We start from the raw sequence: 16,185 nt of genomic DNA, 5'->3' as shown, positions 1-16,185 counted from the left end.
GGACCTCGTGGTGGGCGACGAGCTGCCAGAGCTGCAGGGGCGTGCGGTGGCCGCCGAGATGCAGGGACATGAGGTGGTGAACTGGTGCGGCACTGAGAGGAAGGAGTGGATATGAACAGATCCGTGCGCAGGTTGTCCTCCGAGGCTCCGATGCGGAGCGGCAGAGGCGCCGGCTTCATGAGAATTGGAAGCAACACCAAATGTGATATATATAAGAAGAAAGGGTTTTTTGGCAAATTTGCAAATCGCCCGAGAGCACACCATGTGTCCAATTAGGACTAATTCGGGTTACTCTGCACACCTAGTCAAGTTGTAGGACTAGTTTTGCTCGGTTTGCAACTTGTTGGAGTAAAATGCTCGCACCCCTCAAGTTGTTAGGCTACCGGTGCAATTACCTCTTCCCAAAACAATCTTTAAAGAGCTTTTCTAATTAAATCTTCTTTAAAAGCTTTTCTTAATTAAATTTGAGGGTCACAAAAAAATACAATCAGTTGAGCAGTAAAACTTGACGCACCCCCAAACCCAACGTGAGCCCTAGCTACTCCTCTCCTCGCAACCAGCTCCGGCCCTCGAGGCTCCAGGCTCCTCCTCCTTGCCGCTGGTTCTGCGCCCTTGAGGCTCCTCCTCCTCTCCTTCCCTCTCGTCTCCTCCTCCCTCCAGCTCCGGCCTCGAGGCACCTCCTCGCTCCTCCTCTCCTGCCCTCGAGGCTCCTTCTCGTCTCCTCGCGGCCAACTCCGGCACTCGAGCCTTCTCCTCGCTCCTCCTCGTCGCCCCATCCCATCCAAATCCGTCTTGGCTCGTCTCATCCCATCCAAATCCAAATCCGAGGTGACGATGATGGCGGCGACCGGCAGGCAAAGACGACGACGAAGCCGACACTGTGGTTGTTCTTCTCAATTGAAGTTGGTAGAGGGTTTTGAGAGAGGAGGGGCAGGGGCTTGATATGACGCAATCAGAAATAGTTTATATAGGCAGGAGAGGGAGATTAGAAGGCGGATGACGACGGTCGGCATTCGGTGTGCATGGTTGGAATTGGGAGATGAAGTCGGAAAACGTAAGAGTTACGAGCATAATCGGTTCGTGTGGAGATGGGGATTGATTTTCCAGGTTAAATTCAGATAGAAACAATCCGAATCGAGAGAATGAAGGGAGATTAACCGGCGGCAGGCGTGCATGCGTGTTCTGGAACCAAGTGAGGAGGAAGATGAAGCACTCGTGTTATTGGCCAGGAGAAGAGAGGGGTGGGCTGGCTGCAGGCCTGGGCGTAATGGGCAAAGAGGTGCGACACAGGATGGAAAAACAAAAGTTTCTCTAAAAAAAGACAAAAACGGAAGTTCCTCTAAAAAAAGAAGATGAAATAACGAAAAAGAAAACAAATGGAGAGTCTCTCGCCGAATCGAGTTCCCCTTAGCTATCATTCCCGTCTCGCGTCGGCCATCCATCCTGCCGGTGCCGAAACCTAGGCCTCTCTTGCCGTCAAATTCAGACGATCGTCGCCTATCTGGCTCCACCCTGGTTCCAAGGAGTATAAGCACGTAGCCCCTACCTGGCTAATGGTCGGTGTTTAAATTCATCGGGTTAGCATACCTGTAGTGGACCAAGATGGTCATGGACACAAAATGTTTACACGGGTTAAAGTTCTCTAGAAGAGGTAATCCCCTACTCCCGTGGTTTGGTGGATCTATTGATGATATCTCAAATGTATGTTCAGAGTATGTCACAATACAAGAGAGGGGTTCTCGAAATCGCTAACATACGTTCTGGTGTATGTTGAGAGTTGTAACTATCAGATGATCCGAGTCCGAGTCGATTTTTACAAGGATTCATTTTTAAGAAACAGCGTGTTGCGCGTCTACACTTACTACATGCATAAAAAGTCAAATTTTGATCTATCAAAATTTATTTGAATTATATGTCACATCATTTTTTCTATAAACGTGAATTTTCGTGTGCATTATGTTCGGAGAGACCGTACTAACGCACTAGCAATGTAACGTACCCGTCCCTTTTTAAATACAGTTTCGTTCGCTTTGGACGAAGAGCTCAATACTAGAACTCCAAATTCCAAAATCACACCGAGTCGTACTAGTGCACCGAAATGTCTCGCCCTACCGTCGTCCTCGTCCCGTGCTGGGGATCCGGTCACTTCATGTCCGCGCTTGAAGCCGGCAAGAGGCTGCTGGACAGCGGCGGGGGCGCCTTCTCGCTGACCGTGCTCCTCATGCACTCGCCGACGCAGATCAAGGCGTCCGAAGTCGAGGGCCACGTCCGCCGCGAGGCGGCCTCGGGCCTCGACATCCGTTTCCTCCAGCTCCCCGCCGTCGAGCACCCCACCGGCTGCGTGGACCCCGTGGAGTTCGAGTCCCGGTACGCCCAGCTCCACGCGCCCCACGTCAAGTCCGCCATCGCCGGCCTGCAGAGGGTGGCCGCGGTCGTCGTCGACTTCTTCCTGACGACCCTGTTCGACGCGGCCCACGAGCTCGCCGTGCCGGCGTACGTCTACTTCCCTTCCCCGGCCGCGTTCCTCGCGCTCATGCTGAGCCTGCCGGAGCTTCGCGAGGACCTGACGCGCGCCGGGTTCGTGGAGGAGACGGAGGCCACGGTGGACGTCCCGGGGCTGCCGCCGGTGCCGGCGCGTTACACGCCGGCGTGCCTCGTGAGAGCCGTCCAGAGCTACGACTGGTTCGAGTACCACGGGCGCCGCTTCATGGAGGCCAGGGGCGTCATCGTCAACACCTCCGCGGAGCTCGAAGCCTCGGTCCTCGCCGCGCTCCCCGCTGCTGCTCCGCCGGTCCACGCGATCGGTCCCGTTATCTGGTTCAGCGAGAGCGAAGAAGACAAACAGCGGCCGCCTGCGCACGAGTGCGTGCGGTGGCTCGACGCGCAGCCGGCGGCGTCGGTCGTGTTCATCTGCTTCGGGAGCATGGGCTTCCTCGACGCGGCCCAGGTGAGGGAGGTGGCCGTGGGCCTGCAGCGGAGCGGCCACCGGTTCCTCTGGGTGCTGCGAGGCCCGCCGCACGCCGGCTCGCGGTTCCCGACGGATGCGGAGCAGCTAGAAGAGCTGCTCCCGGAGGGGTTCATGGCGGCCACCGCGGGGAAGGGGATGGTGTGGCCGGCATGGGCGCCGCAGAAGGAGATCCTGTCCCACGCCGCCGTGGGCGGGTTCGTGACGCACTGCGGGTGGAACTCCGTCCTGGAGAGCCTGTGGTTCGGCGTGCCGATGCTGCCGTGGCCCCTGTACGGGGAGCAGCACCTGAACGCGTTCGAGCTCGTGGCCGGCGTGGGCGTCGCTGTGGTCGCGCTGGGGGCGGACAGGAAGGAGAAGAAGGGGTCCTTCGTGGAGGCGGTGGAGCTGGAGCGCGCGGTGCGGAGCCTGATGGGCGGCGGCTCGTCGGAGGAGGGGACGAAGGCGAGGGAGAAGGCCGCGGAGATGAGAGCCGCGTGCAGGAAGGCCGTGGACGAGGGCGGCTCGTCGCGCGCCGCGCTGCAGAGGCTCGTGCGGGAGATTTTGGAATCGCCCGCGAATCCGATGGACGGAACTACGGAGTACTAGCTGATTTACTTTGGCATAATCTCGCGCTCAATATAGTAATTGTGGATTTGGATTTTGGAGGGCTAGCTCCTGCCACCCGCTTTCTCTACTGTGCTAAAGTTAGCATATACTGTACGTTATACTAGTACCTTCGCGTATGCCGTATACATTAGCAACTGTCAAAAAAAAGCAGGTGTGATTCTCTCCTCAATTGTAATCCCGTCATTTAGCCTTGTATATCTACACAATCACCATCAATGAAATGTTCACTGTTCATTCACAAATCGTTTTTCATTCATAACACGTCATCAGACTCTACCAGAGCACCAAAATAGAACAAGAAAGATGGAAACAAAAGCAACAATGGCAGGGCTTTCTGTACGGTGCTTTTCTTTGCTAAATCATGTCTCCGCTACTGATGGTATGTCGCCACTCGTGTCATCTTCCTCGCTGGACCCGTGGCACGACCCTCGCCTTCACGACGCCATGGCAGCAACTTGGTGCGCGCGATCTGGATCAAGGGAAGAAGCAGCAGAAGAGGATGGTCGGTGGAAGATACGCGACCTGGATCAAAAAAAGGCTTCCGTTGAGGAGCAACGACAGAGGAGCACAAGCACAACATGTACAGTATACTGAGGGGCAGGAGATAGAAAGAGATAACGCAGGGAAGATACTGTCTTTCCTGGGCGCGTGGGACGAGTCTAGCCAAAAGGGACGGGAGCAGACAAGACGATCCAGGGCCACGCGTCCGGCCGGCCGATCCGATCGAATCGGCCGAGGATCGATTCCCTTTTTGTCTTTCAGGCATGAACCAGATCGCTGCTAGAACGAATGAATGAAGGAACGAAGAGGAGGAAAGCAAAACGGAAGAGGTGAAAGCGCCAGGGGGGCCTCGACGTTGAAGCGCACGAGAGGGCCAGCCAACCCAGCAGGTCTGAGGTCTCAGTGGACTCACTCCGGACTAATCTTCCGAGGAACCAGTTGGCGTTGCCGTTTTTTGCACGGCCAGGGCCAGACCAACGTACCTCGTGTCCGATCTCGCCGATGCGGATAGATCAATTAAAAGTCGCCCGAGAAAACGATGTATTGCCTCTCGTGATTTTTTCGCACTTCTTAGTTTTCCTCCGGATCATCGTATGATGGCCGTCCTCCCCCGCAGCCGTCTGCCTCTCCGGTCGCCGGCCATGCTCACCGTCGGCCAACCTCGATGAACCACACGGCAGAAATATATAGATCGCGCCTGCTGCAGGCTGACCTCCATGGAGGGTGCCTGGCTTACGGGCCGGCGTTCTGTTGCTGGTGATTTAAGGGCCTGGGCATGGGCTTTAATCACCAGCCCAGCAGTGTGTGCCTTGTATTCGATCCGAGCGTGGTCCGCTCGATCTAGCTGGGCCTAGACCCACTCTATTATCCTTCTCCGCTACTGGGCCTTTCTGTCATCTCCGAACTGGAAAGGCCCATCCTATGTGCTCTGTCCCCGACTGGTTGTACAAATCCTCTAAAGAAACTAAAAACTGTCGTACAAATTTCGACCAGCAAAACAAAAACAACCGTAACTTTTATTTTCCAACGGAGGAACGATCTAGCAGCGATCTGGTTCATGCCTGATAGACAAAAAGGCGAACGATCCCTGTCATCTTCCGTTTTGCGTTACAGGACAGAGGTATGATTGACTGAAATTAAGGCACGATTGAACAGAAACTGGTTACAGAACTAAGGCACGATTGAACTATTTGCTCTCTTAATTTTTAATTTCATTCCAATCATGTCTTAGTTCCGTAATCAGTTTCTGTTAATTTGATTTCTTAATTCCAGTCGTGCCTTAATTTCAATAGAATTGTTGGGTTTGTGGACGAAACACAAACTACGTCCATTTAAACATGCACTGATCATGCAACTAAGTAGATTAGGGAAACTAATTAGTTCCAATCGGCTTGGGCGAAACCAACTAGAACTAATCAGTTTCGCCCAAGTCGATTAGTCCCAAGACTGTCCCTAATCGGCTTGGGCCAGGCTGACAGGCCCTAATTGGCTTCGGCCACTCCGACTGGAGCTAATCGGCCTGGCCCAGACCGAGGGCGTATTATTTTTAAAAATTCTGAAAACCGCGTATTATTTTCAAAAATGATTACTTAATTCGTATTATTTAATATTTTTTAGCTATTTTATGAACAATGATGCTATTATCGTTCGTATATTTTCTTGACTTTGCACCAAATAAATCAAGAAAATATGGTTTTCTTATGAAATTTGTGGATATGAATGGATGGGGCAGCAGATGTGATGCGATTCGGTCATTTGGAGGAGAAAGTCGGGGGCAAGATTATTGATAAAAGTAGTCGTAGAACAGAAAAACGAGAGCTGATAGACGTAAGACACTACCTATCCGATTTCCATCCGATAGGGTCCGTCCATCGAGCCATCCATATGCACGACAAAATAAATGCCCCCCACAGGATCAATCGTCGGACAGGGAGATACTTCCTCCACTCAAATTTGCCCAAATAAAACTGTATTTATAAATAAAACATGTAGTAATATTTAATCACTTCACGTGACGGAGAGAGTAATAAAATCGACTGGAAATCAGCTAGTTCCCTCCAAGGATTCGGGCAATGCCAAAATCTCGCGCACGAGCCTCTGCAGCGCGGCGCGCGACGAGCCGCCCTCGGCCACGGCTTTCCTGCACGCGGCTCTCATCTCCGCGGCCTTTTCCCTCGCCTTCGTCACCTCCTCCGACGAGCCGCCGCCCATCAGGCTCCGCACCGCGCGCTCCAGCTCCGCTGCCTCCACGAAGAACCCCTTCTTCCGGTCCATCCCCAGCGCGACCGCGGCGCCCACGCCGGCCACGAGCGCGAACGCGTTCAGGTGCTGCTCCCCGTACAGAGGCCACGGCAGCATCGGCACGCCGAACCACAGGCTCTCCAGGACGGAGTTCCACCCGCAGTGCGTCACGAACCCGCCCACGGCGGCGTGGGACAGGATCTCCTTCTGCGGCGCCCACGCCGGCCACACCATCCCTATATTATTCCCCGCGGTGCAGCAGGCCGCCATGAACCCCTCCGGGAGCAGCTCGTCCAGCTGGGCCTGGGCCGCGTCCGTCGGGAACCGCGAGCCGGCGTGCGGCGGGCCTCGCAGCACCCAGAGGAACCGGTGGCCGCTCCGCTGCAGGCCCACGGCCACCTCCCTCACCTGCGCCGCGTCCAGGAAGCCCATGCTCCCGAAGCAGATGAACACGACCGACGCCGCCGGCTGCGCGTCGAGCCACCGCACGCACTCGTGCGCAGGCGGCCGCTGTTCGTCGTCTGTCGGGCCGCCGAACGAGATCACGGGACCGATCGCGTGGACCGGCAGAGCAGCGGGGATCGCGGCGAGAACGGAGCCCTCGAGCTCCAGGGAGGTGTTGACGATGACGCCCCTGGCCTCCGTGAAGCGGCGCCCGTGGTACTCGAACCAGTCGTAGCTCTGGATCTTTGCTCTCACGAGGCACGCCGGCATGTACGGCGCCGGCACCGGCGGCAGCCCTGGCAAGTCCACCGTCCCTCCCTTCTCCTCGAACCCGGCGCTCGTCAGATCCCCGCGGAGCGCCGGCAGGCGAAGCATGAGCGCGAGGAACGCGGCCGGTGAGGCGAAGTACACGTAGGCCGGCACGGCGAGCTCGTGGGCCGCGTCGAGCAGGGTCGTCAAGAAAAGGTCGACGACGACCGCGGCCACCCGCCCCTGCAGGCTGGCGATGGCGGACTTGACATGGGGCGCGTGGAGCTGCGCGTACCGGGAATCGAATTCCACGGGGTCCACGCAGCCGGTGGGGTGCTCGACGGCGGGGAGCTGGAGGAAACGGATGTCGAGGCCCGAGGCCGCCTCGCGGCGGACGTGGCCCTCGACTTCGGACGCCTTGGTCTGCGTCGGCGAGTGCATGAGGAGCACGGTCAGCGAGAAGGCGCCCCCGCCGGTGTCCAGCAGCCTCTTGCCTGCTTCGAGCGCGGACATGAAGTGGCCGGATCCCCAGCACGGGACGAGGACCACGGTAGGGAGAGACATTTCGGTGCACTGTACTGGGACTCGATGTGATTTCGAATTTGAGCTCTCCGTCGAAAGCGAATGAAACTGTATTTAAAGGGATTACGGATGCGCCTGGATCTCGATAATAAAATTAAATTAAACCGTAGCTGACATTGCAGGTAGCTGACATCTAAGTTTAAAATGTAAAAACTGGCTCCAAGTGAAGAAGCAACCTCCACACATTAAAATACGTTATCTAGAGAACACTTCGTGTCTTTTAGCTCTCGTATCTAAACAAAATTCCGACCGTGGCACCGCTGCATTCGTATCTCAATGCATTAGGGTTAGAACAAGAAAAATTCTACCTCCGCTCGATCTCGTTCGGGCTGATTTCTTCCTTTCTACTCGTTGTACCGAGACACCGAGCCCTCCTCCTGCCGCGCCAAGCTCGCTGCCGATCTCCTCCGCGCCAGCTCGCCTATGGTATCCTCCGTGCCGCCCTTCCTGTACTGGACCAGTCCTCTCCTGCTCAGCCCGCTGTGTGCCACTTGTCCAACTCCGGTCCGGCCGGCAACACCCCGTCTCCTTCCATCTCCGTCGATGCCGCATACTGCCGCTTGCCCGCTTGCCATCTCCAGCGCCGCCAACCGCTGCCTGACCGACCGCCCTTACGAAGTGAAGCATGCAACACACACAGAGGAGTGCGAATGGGTGCGTGCACACTTGCACAGACAAGTGCATGCGGATGGATGCATATGTGTGAATTAATGTACATGTATGCAGGAATGTAAATGCTCATGTGTGAATGGATATATGATTTGATAAAACTGAACCGGATGACTACAAATTGTACGAATGAACTGTTTTATAGGTTGGTTGTACCACAAATATGCCACGATATTGAGGTGCAAATGTTAATCCCAAATCTAATTAACCGAAAGTCCACTAGACACAACTCTTAAAATCGAGACAACAAATTGTCTTTTAGCGTTTATTGTGAACTACTTCCTCTGTTCCAGTAAACAGGGCGTGTAACTTTTTTTTCCAGAAATTTCTTTACCTGCATGCTACCAGACAATGAGCATGCGCAACACCATATTAATTAAGGAATTTACACTGCTTGTAGTCAAAGAGGCAGAAGCAATGCACAAGCAGCGAGAAGATTAATTAGAGGTCTTCTTCTCCTTGGGCGATCTTAGCAAACAAAATTATGCACCTAGTTTAAAGGAACGAAGTGAGTAAGAAATAGCCCCTTAAAATCATGCATTGGGAGAGACCTAAAGATGTTAGTCACGGCGCGCGCATGGTCCACGAACTAATAGGTTTGCAAATTTGAAAATTAAAATGTTCTAACTTTTTAACTTTGTATTTGATGTATGCAGAAAAACTAATCAGTATTCCTAGCTACTAGATCAATCTTCACACACGTCCGTGTTTCAAGCTGATCAGAAAATTTCAATCAGTAAAACAAAAGCAAAAAGTTTTTGAGGATTTAGGAAAACAAAAACAACTGTACCCGTAACTTTTATTCTCCAACGGAAGAACGTTGCTCCGTGGGTCACTCCCCGACCGGGAGCAAGCCCCGCCGGTAGCGCTACATGCACGGCACGGCACGGCACAGCACAGGAGAAGCCTGCAGCTTGTCCGCAACTGAAAGAATAGATCGATCGAGCGAACCAATCCCTAACAAACTCGTGACCGAATCAATTAAAACAGCTACTCCTCCCATATCATGTTGACTCAAGTTTGCCTAAACATGGATGTATCTATGTTAAAAAAATGTTTAGATACATGTAATAAAAAGTCACTTAATATGAGACGGAAGAAATATGAAACTAACCAAGGCTACAGCTACCTATTGCTAACAATCCGCAACCGTCTCGTGCCCTCGCTAGCTCTTGAAGACGAAGATGCAGCGTTGGCCGTCGTCGCCACGCCGGCACGTGTAGAGATCGAGGCGATCCCTTCTCGAGATCCCGCTCTCGGCCACAAACTGCCTCCACCCGGGCCCGTTGATCCGGTACGCCTGGTTGGAGTTGAGGAAGACGAGGCCGCCCTCCTTCTCGACGCCACCCGCGTAGAGGAGCGTGACTCTCACCGTGTTCTGGGCGTTCTTCTTCCCGGTGTCGTCGAGCTGCTCCACCTCCGGGAAGAGCCTGGGGATGGAGCCTGCACGCACCGGCTGCCTGAGCAGCAGCAGCCGGTTCTGCCCGGCCTGGACGTCGGACAGCTCCACCGACTTGGCAAGCGCCCAGTCGGCATCGTACAGGCCCAGGCCGGCCATCAACTCCCGGTGACTCGCTTCTTCCGCAGGATCGGGACGGTCCATGACGCCGCCGCCGCTTCTGCCGTTGACGTAACGCACGCCGGCTTGAGTATGTGACCTAGGGCTGGCGGCAGGGCAAGTTTATATATACGGTTCTATCGGAAATACAAAATAATACTCCATTTAAACTGATTCGCTGTAGATATTGATTAACGAACCAAAAGATTCAGCTTAAAGATAAAAGATCCCGAAACAAACATGATGATGAGTAATAGAAAAACACGTTTGCTGAATTTCAGCTAGCATATTTTTAATTAGCTCTCGGTCAGTTTTTTGTCCGCCGATATTTTGTTTTTGCACGAATCATGTTGTCTTTGCTCTTAATCATTTTTTTTGTTGCGTGGGTTATGCTCCTTCCTTAATGGGCCGAGCTGTGTAATTTTTCGGGTTTGGGCTCTGGCCCGTTTTCTCTTTTCTGGCCTGTTTTTCTTTTCCTCTTCCTTTTTCGTTGTCAGTTGTCAGTTGTCACCACCTGAGCGCCTTGATTTCGCTAAAAAAAAAACTGAGCGCCTTGATGCTTCTTTTTTCGAATTTGTTTAAGTCGCTTGGTTTCACGCAGCAACTTCCATCATCCCAGCCGGTGGTTCATTTGTACCAGGTGGCATGGCGCGAGCAAAGAGAAAGTGTAGCGGAAGCAGTAATTTCTGATCCCTCTCCCTGGATCGATTTTTTTGAAGTACGTTCTGTGTTTAAGCATTAGTATTTGCATCATTTTGTGCCTGTAGAGCTCTTCGCGGGACCTGACTTGTAATCACTAGTCGTCGTGAGATCAATACAATCAAAGCATGAAGTAGGCCTTTACCTCCAGAGCGAGGGTCCAAGCCTGGGCACATCGGGCCTGTTTGGATTGAGTCCCATTTAGCCCTACCACAATATTGGCATGACCAAATTACCGGCAAGATGTGGTTGTTTGGTTTGCAGCCACAGTGCATGCCAAAATTTTGGAAAAATATTTGGCTTCCACTTGGTTTCAAGCCAAATGACTTGCCAAATGTTTGATCAATATAGACAAAATCTGATCAGTATATCATAACCTGTCATACTCCCCAGTCTGATCAATACAGACAAAATATACATGATATGGTATCCAGAATACCACTAGTCCTAAAGTGCTTCTAGTGATATAAACAAAAGATAGCCTGGCTAAACTTGCAGCAATTTAAGAGCATATGCAGATCCACCATTGCCACCAGCATCCTGAAACCGAGCTTGCATAATGTCCGTCAGTTATTAATTAAAATAGATGACTGCAGATGCATGCTAGCTGGGAGGTAATTTCTTATTAAATGTGGCATAAAACTACTTAATGGTTGAGCAACTTAAAAATCTAATAATATCGGTTGATGCAGTTTCCTCAAGGTTAATGTTTTCGTGCTAAATGTTTCGGATCTAGCAAATAGAAGGGACATTTAAGTAGATCCCTGCCTAAACGAGCCGGCATCAAGCAAATTACACAATAGAAAAAGGGGATCAAGATAAGTCTGAGGGGAATCGTGAGCTCTGACCTTGGGGTTAGGCTCCAATCGTTGGAGGGAGGAGGAAGACAGGTCGAGGTCGGGCTTGACGGCCGCCGGAGCAGCACTCATTCACTCTGCCGGCCGGTGACGGCTACAGATCTTAAGCCGCTTCGTCTTCTGCTCCTCGTGGTGTGCGGCTGATGGAAAATGGTCTGTGGAGATTGACGCTCAGCTCTTATACCTCGACGAGAAAATTGCGCGCGATTTGGTCGCCAAGTTTTTGGCGGACGATTTCCTCGCCGTCGCCGCGCCCGCGCGTTGGCGAGAAATAGAAAGGGGCGCGCCTGAGGTGGGGAGGGCGAGCCAAAATAGGTAGCGAACCAAACGGTGACCAAAAATCAAGGGCACGCCAATTTATTGGTAAGGCCAGTTTTGGTAGGGATCCAAACAGGCCCGATCATGCCGCCTAATTTTTAGTCTAGGTAACTCCACGCTACTAGTTCCATCGTACGTTGGCCACCTCCGATGGCAGGCTCTTCAAACTCGATGTAGCAACGCTAAACCGGCGAAATATCGCGCTATTTTTTTTCTTGCTTTCTACTCCGTATTTCTAACGATGTTTTAGAATCGCGGCTTTGCGATCATGAATGAACACATGGTTGCGTTTTCTTGCACCGTGCACGTAGGTACACTGGCTTCATTAATTACCAGCACCGTAATAAAGAATGGCGTTTCGACAGCTTCAGCGACCTCAGCTGCGCTCTGGGGAATCGCGGTAGTTAATGTTCTTACACAGAGACCAGCTGGCGCAGAGTTGTTTGGTTAATTAGGCCTGTCAACGTCCATGTGCCGTACGTTGTCACATATGACATGCACATGCAGTTAATGCTCATTTGTTGGTGGTCGGCTGTCACGGGTTTCCATCTCCAAATTCTTTTGCTTTCCCCTCCGGATGAAGTAAGTCGGGAAGGGAAAAAAAGGAATAACAGCACATCACCAATTCACAAACAAATATGCCCTACACTGTCCTTATTTATTTCGGAAATAGTAGCAGTATCTCAGTACAGTGGACAACAGGTTTTCTGAAAGGTGTGAGGAACCAATCACACTTTATATGCTGCGGAGTGGAAATGTATGATAGCAGTCATGCAATTCGAAGAGAAAGCTACCAATTAATTAATTGTGTATTTCAATGATCCATATGCTCCTTCTGTATGAATCGTAGTGAAAAGAAAAGAGATGAAAGGGCGCAAGGGCAATATATGCATGCATACGGAACATTTGCAGCTGGAAGCTTAATTATGTAAGTAAAAATTAATCAAGACTTCTCGTCTTCCATATTACTGTATGTGCATAACAAGGAGATGCCAGTGCAATGAAATCCATCTCCAAGATAGAGCAGGAAAACCAACTAATTAATCAAACGAAAACTAGCAAGCAAGCGCGTAGTACTCCGCCGTACCGTACGCACGTCAGAGAAACGAGACGCGCAGACCACGTACATGGGCGCGGTGGCCGGCCGGCGCCCTGCGCGCAGATTGTTGGGGGGGGGGGGGGGGGGGGCGGCTAGTAGTGGAGGCGGTAGTGTCGGTACGACTTGAGCATGGCCCCGCAGAAGGTGCAGATGATGGCGCGCCAGGTGACCCGGTGCACGGTGAGCAGGTAGCAGAGGCGTGTGGCCGTCTCCATGTCCGCCACGCTCGCGCACCCGCCGCACCGCGAGCAGATCCCCGCCGCCGGCTTGCTGCTCCGCACCTTCCGCCGCTGCTCCACCAAAAAGCACATCGACACCATCCTCGATCCTCCTTTCTCCTCGCCCAATCAAGTAATCAACACAGATGATATATATGAGCCCCGCCGCCTGTTAATTTCTCTGGGCACAGCGTCAGCTAGCGCGGGTGTTTATATACTGGCGGACTGGCGCGCCGTGGAGAGGGTGGTTGTTGTGGTCAGTCAGCAATGGTGGTGGAGAACTGGAGAGCCAACAAGCAATGTGCGGCGGTGCGGTTGACGGAGTCACGGGGGAAGGGCCTGGGCGGGGGTAGGAAGGATTTAAGACGAGGGCGCTTGAGGATCGCATTCATGGCTTGGCGCTCTGCAGTGGGGAGGTAGCGGGTGCCGGGTACGGGTGGCCATAATGGCCCCCCTGCTGCCGCTTATGCTTCTTGACTAAGTTGTCTTTGGAGGTTACAGCGACATACTGTACGGGCTGATATACGGCCGGGGCAGACAGAAGCACGGCGTGGTCCGGGCCGCGGTATGGCGCCAGCTTTCCGCGTATCCGGACTACGGCCGGCCGACGTGTGCCAGGTGGATATATCATACTGTAGAGTAGAGTGCATATGGCTTCACTTTCTTTACGAGAATTACTTTCCGTAGCTTCAGTTTCACCGTGTGATGTGCGATATCGAGCTCCCACGCACGAGGTTAGTTGCCGTTGAGATGTGTTTGTTAGCTTCTCTTTTTTTCTCCTTTTGCATGGGAGATGTGTGTGTTGGCTTTACATGTGATGGGTCTTCAGATCATCTAGAAAGATCGAATGCTTCAACAGAAATGAGGCATATTCTCCCGGAGTCCTGGTATCCAAGTGTCGGCCGGAGAGGACGGATGTATGTATGCATGGTGCATACTCCTGTATGTTCCCCTGCCGATCGACTACGGCGGGATTAAATTGGGTTTGGACTTTGGAGAGGGGAAAGTAAGGGGTCGGGGTGCTGAGACAAGGACGTGAGTACGGTCTATTGGACAAAACAATCGTGGATTGCCTGCCTGAGGAGGAGGTTTAGTTGGATTTGGTTCGGACTAAGTTAGGTGATGGATAGGCAGCAGCTAGCTACTAGCCAGGTGACTGCGCTGTCACGACATCAATGCCTTCTTCCCTAACCGAGCGTGAAAGCTTTCCTTCCTTGCTAAGCCACCGATCCAGCGAGCTGGTTCGTATTTCGTCAATCGATTGGTTGTTAGTTAGTGAATGCACAAACTGGTCAATCAAGCGGTTGGTTAGTTGGGCGCGCGCGCTCCGTGCCGCAGGACGTACGGCCGGAGCGAGCGACTGGCTGATCGAGAGCCTGAGCTGCCACCTAGTCCTACAATCTCTGCTAAAGTGACGCCATCGATCACCAATTCACAAAAGGTCCGGAGCAAATTAACGCACCGGTACGTGCTGTCTTACGTCCGACCGGGCTGGTTATTAGTCCGTCTCGGACGTGCAGTTGTCAACTGAAATGATATGTCCTATGAATCCAAGGTTTTTCAAACATTTTCCTCGAGGGCTTTTTCTTTGGGAAATGTCCTTTGAGTAACTTTACCAGTTAAGGTTAGTAGAAATTTTAATTTATGTATGTGAATTCTAGTTCATACCATATAAATATTACTCCTTCCGTCCAATATTAAGTGACGAAATATTACATGTATATAGACGCTTTTTGAACATAAATACATTCATATTTGGACAAATTTAAGTCACTTAATGTGAGACGGGGGGAGTGATTATTTCCGGACACACATGTTTGGTGAATCCTTGTATAGGGATGGCAATGGACCCACTCTTTGTCAAAGAATTACTTTACCAAATATATAGTGAGATAAGTACTGTATGTTTCATCTCTCAACTAGTCTGTGAAACCACAAACTTTGTGCCTCAACTTTTTTTTGGGTGTGTGAATTTCGTCCCTCAACAATACTGGATAAATTGGGTCTACATGTCAGTTTATGGTCGTCAAACCTGGATTCGATCTGATCTGGGATAGATGGAATGTTGGCTTGAGACTTCTTTGCCACTTCAAAAGAGAAAAGAAGGTATTTGTTGGCAGTAGATGGATTTTACTAAATCAAAATTGTGATTCTTTAGTTATTTTTTTTAGATTTGTAATTCTTATAATTTTTACTCTTTCTAAGTTTTTTTATTGCCGAGCCATAGTAATAGCACCTATTAAAGAAACTAGAAGAATTATGGAAATGAGTTCAAACGGAAGATAAAAATCGGTTGCTAAATGAATCCCAATTTGTTGAACATTATTTATGAGACCCTGCTCTACTATTTGGTTGGATCTTGTAGTCCAAAGAATTCCATACCATGATGTATCTGGGAGTCGCATAATGTGGCTATTTTTCATGGACCCCACCAGCTCAATCTCATGAAAAATCGCCACATCATGCACCGATGTGGTAAAGAAGTCAACCATACATCTATCAGTTACCAAAATTACCCAGTATTGACTTCATGGTGAATTTCATACTTTTGCAACAGTTAAGAAACCAAAGTAGACTTATCTCGTATATAAGTTATATGATATTAAACCATGATTATCAGTAAGTACTTTTGACGACGAATCTAGTAATACAAATTTCATGTCATAAAAATCACACATTAATAAAAAAAAATCTTGATCAAAGTCTTATTGTAGTGAAACCTAATACAACATGTAACGAGAAAAGAAGGGAGTATGTCACTTGCAATCTTCGTCTCATTCTTCATCCGTCCAATTCTAGGTATGAACGAATTCTAAAGAATTTGTGTTTTCCAACTGAAACTAAGGTCAAACATTATTTTTCCATGCTTTCTCTTTGCCGCAGTTTTATAGAAGTAATGCTGAAATTTTGATGATTGTCATATGTCGTCTCCAAAATGGTCTTGCAAAGTTCAAATGAGAGCGTTTTGTGTCGGCCATATCGTGACCCAACCGAAAATGCTCTCTTGCCCTTCCTCCTCGTCTTGTTCGCTCCGTTAGCTCTAGGAGCTCCCTGTTTGGCCCCAAGTTGTTAGCGTCGCCTCCCTCCCCTCTCCACCACCTCTACCGTTAGGAGTTGAAGGGGAATGTATGTGCGTGTACATGTCTAGTTTTAGGTACTTGTTTCTCGCTGCCCTT

At 51.1% G+C, this 16,185-nt stretch overlaps 4 protein-coding genes across 4 annotated transcripts; 1 reads left to right on the top strand and 3 right to left on the bottom strand.

Moving 5' to 3' along the window:
* Nucleotides 1–1,931: 1,931 nt before the first annotated feature.
* On the top strand, nucleotides 1,932–3,816 carry LOC104584342 (anthocyanidin 3-O-glucosyltransferase 2). Its single transcript, XM_010238657.3, has one exon. The coding sequence runs from the start codon at nucleotides 2,099–2,101 to the stop codon at nucleotides 3,551–3,553; it is 1,455 nt and encodes a 484-aa protein (XP_010236959.1). The 5' UTR covers nucleotides 1,932–2,098; the 3' UTR covers nucleotides 3,554–3,816.
* A 2,158-nt stretch (nucleotides 3,817–5,974) lies between these two features.
* LOC100838533 (anthocyanidin 3-O-glucosyltransferase 2) lies at nucleotides 5,975–7,686 on the bottom strand. Its single transcript, XM_003560042.4, has one exon. The coding sequence runs from the start codon at nucleotides 7,571–7,573 to the stop codon at nucleotides 6,119–6,121; it is 1,455 nt and encodes a 484-aa protein (XP_003560090.1). The 5' UTR covers nucleotides 7,574–7,686; the 3' UTR covers nucleotides 5,975–6,118.
* Nucleotides 7,687–9,237: 1,551 nt separating this feature from the next.
* On the bottom strand, nucleotides 9,238–10,085 carry LOC100838238. Its single transcript, XM_003560041.2, has one exon. It carries the CDS (start codon nucleotides 9,861–9,863, stop codon nucleotides 9,426–9,428), a length of 438 nt encoding a protein of 145 aa, XP_003560089.1. The 5' UTR covers nucleotides 9,864–10,085; the 3' UTR covers nucleotides 9,238–9,425.
* Nucleotides 10,086–10,865: 780 nt separating this feature from the next.
* Nucleotides 10,866–13,460, bottom strand: LOC100837940. Its single transcript, XM_024456699.1, has 2 exons — nucleotides 11,366–13,460; nucleotides 10,866–11,057 (listed from the first exon to the last, which is right to left on the bottom strand). The coding sequence occupies exon 1, from the start codon at nucleotides 13,109–13,111 to the stop codon at nucleotides 12,884–12,886; it is 228 nt and encodes a 75-aa protein (XP_024312467.1). The 5' UTR covers nucleotides 13,112–13,460; the 3' UTR covers nucleotides 10,866–11,057; nucleotides 11,366–12,883.
* Nucleotides 13,461–16,185: the final 2,725 nt, after the last annotated feature.

This window comes from Brachypodium distachyon, chromosome 1, assembly GCF_000005505.3.
Source record: "Brachypodium distachyon strain Bd21 chromosome 1, Brachypodium_distachyon_v3.0, whole genome shotgun sequence".
Lineage (NCBI taxonomy): Eukaryota > Viridiplantae > Streptophyta > Magnoliopsida > Poales > Poaceae > Brachypodium > Brachypodium distachyon.
Note: the sequence above shows the minus strand (reverse complement) of the source record. Positions and strands in the feature narration are given on the sequence as shown.

Coding starts and splice junctions, on each gene's coding strand:
- LOC104584342 (XM_010238657.3), top strand. CDS start 2,099: ATGTCTCGCCCTACCGTCGTCCTCGTCCCGTGCTGGGGATCCGGTCAC.
- LOC100838533 (XM_003560042.4), bottom strand. CDS start 7,573: ATGTCTCTCCCTACCGTGGTCCTCGTCCCGTGCTGGGGATCCGGCCAC.
- LOC100838238 (XM_003560041.2), bottom strand. CDS start 9,863: ATGGACCGTCCCGATCCTGCGGAAGAAGCGAGTCACCGGGAGTTGATG.
- LOC100837940 (XM_024456699.1), bottom strand. CDS start 13,111: ATGGTGTCGATGTGCTTTTTGGTGGAGCAGCGGCGGAAGGTGCGGAGC.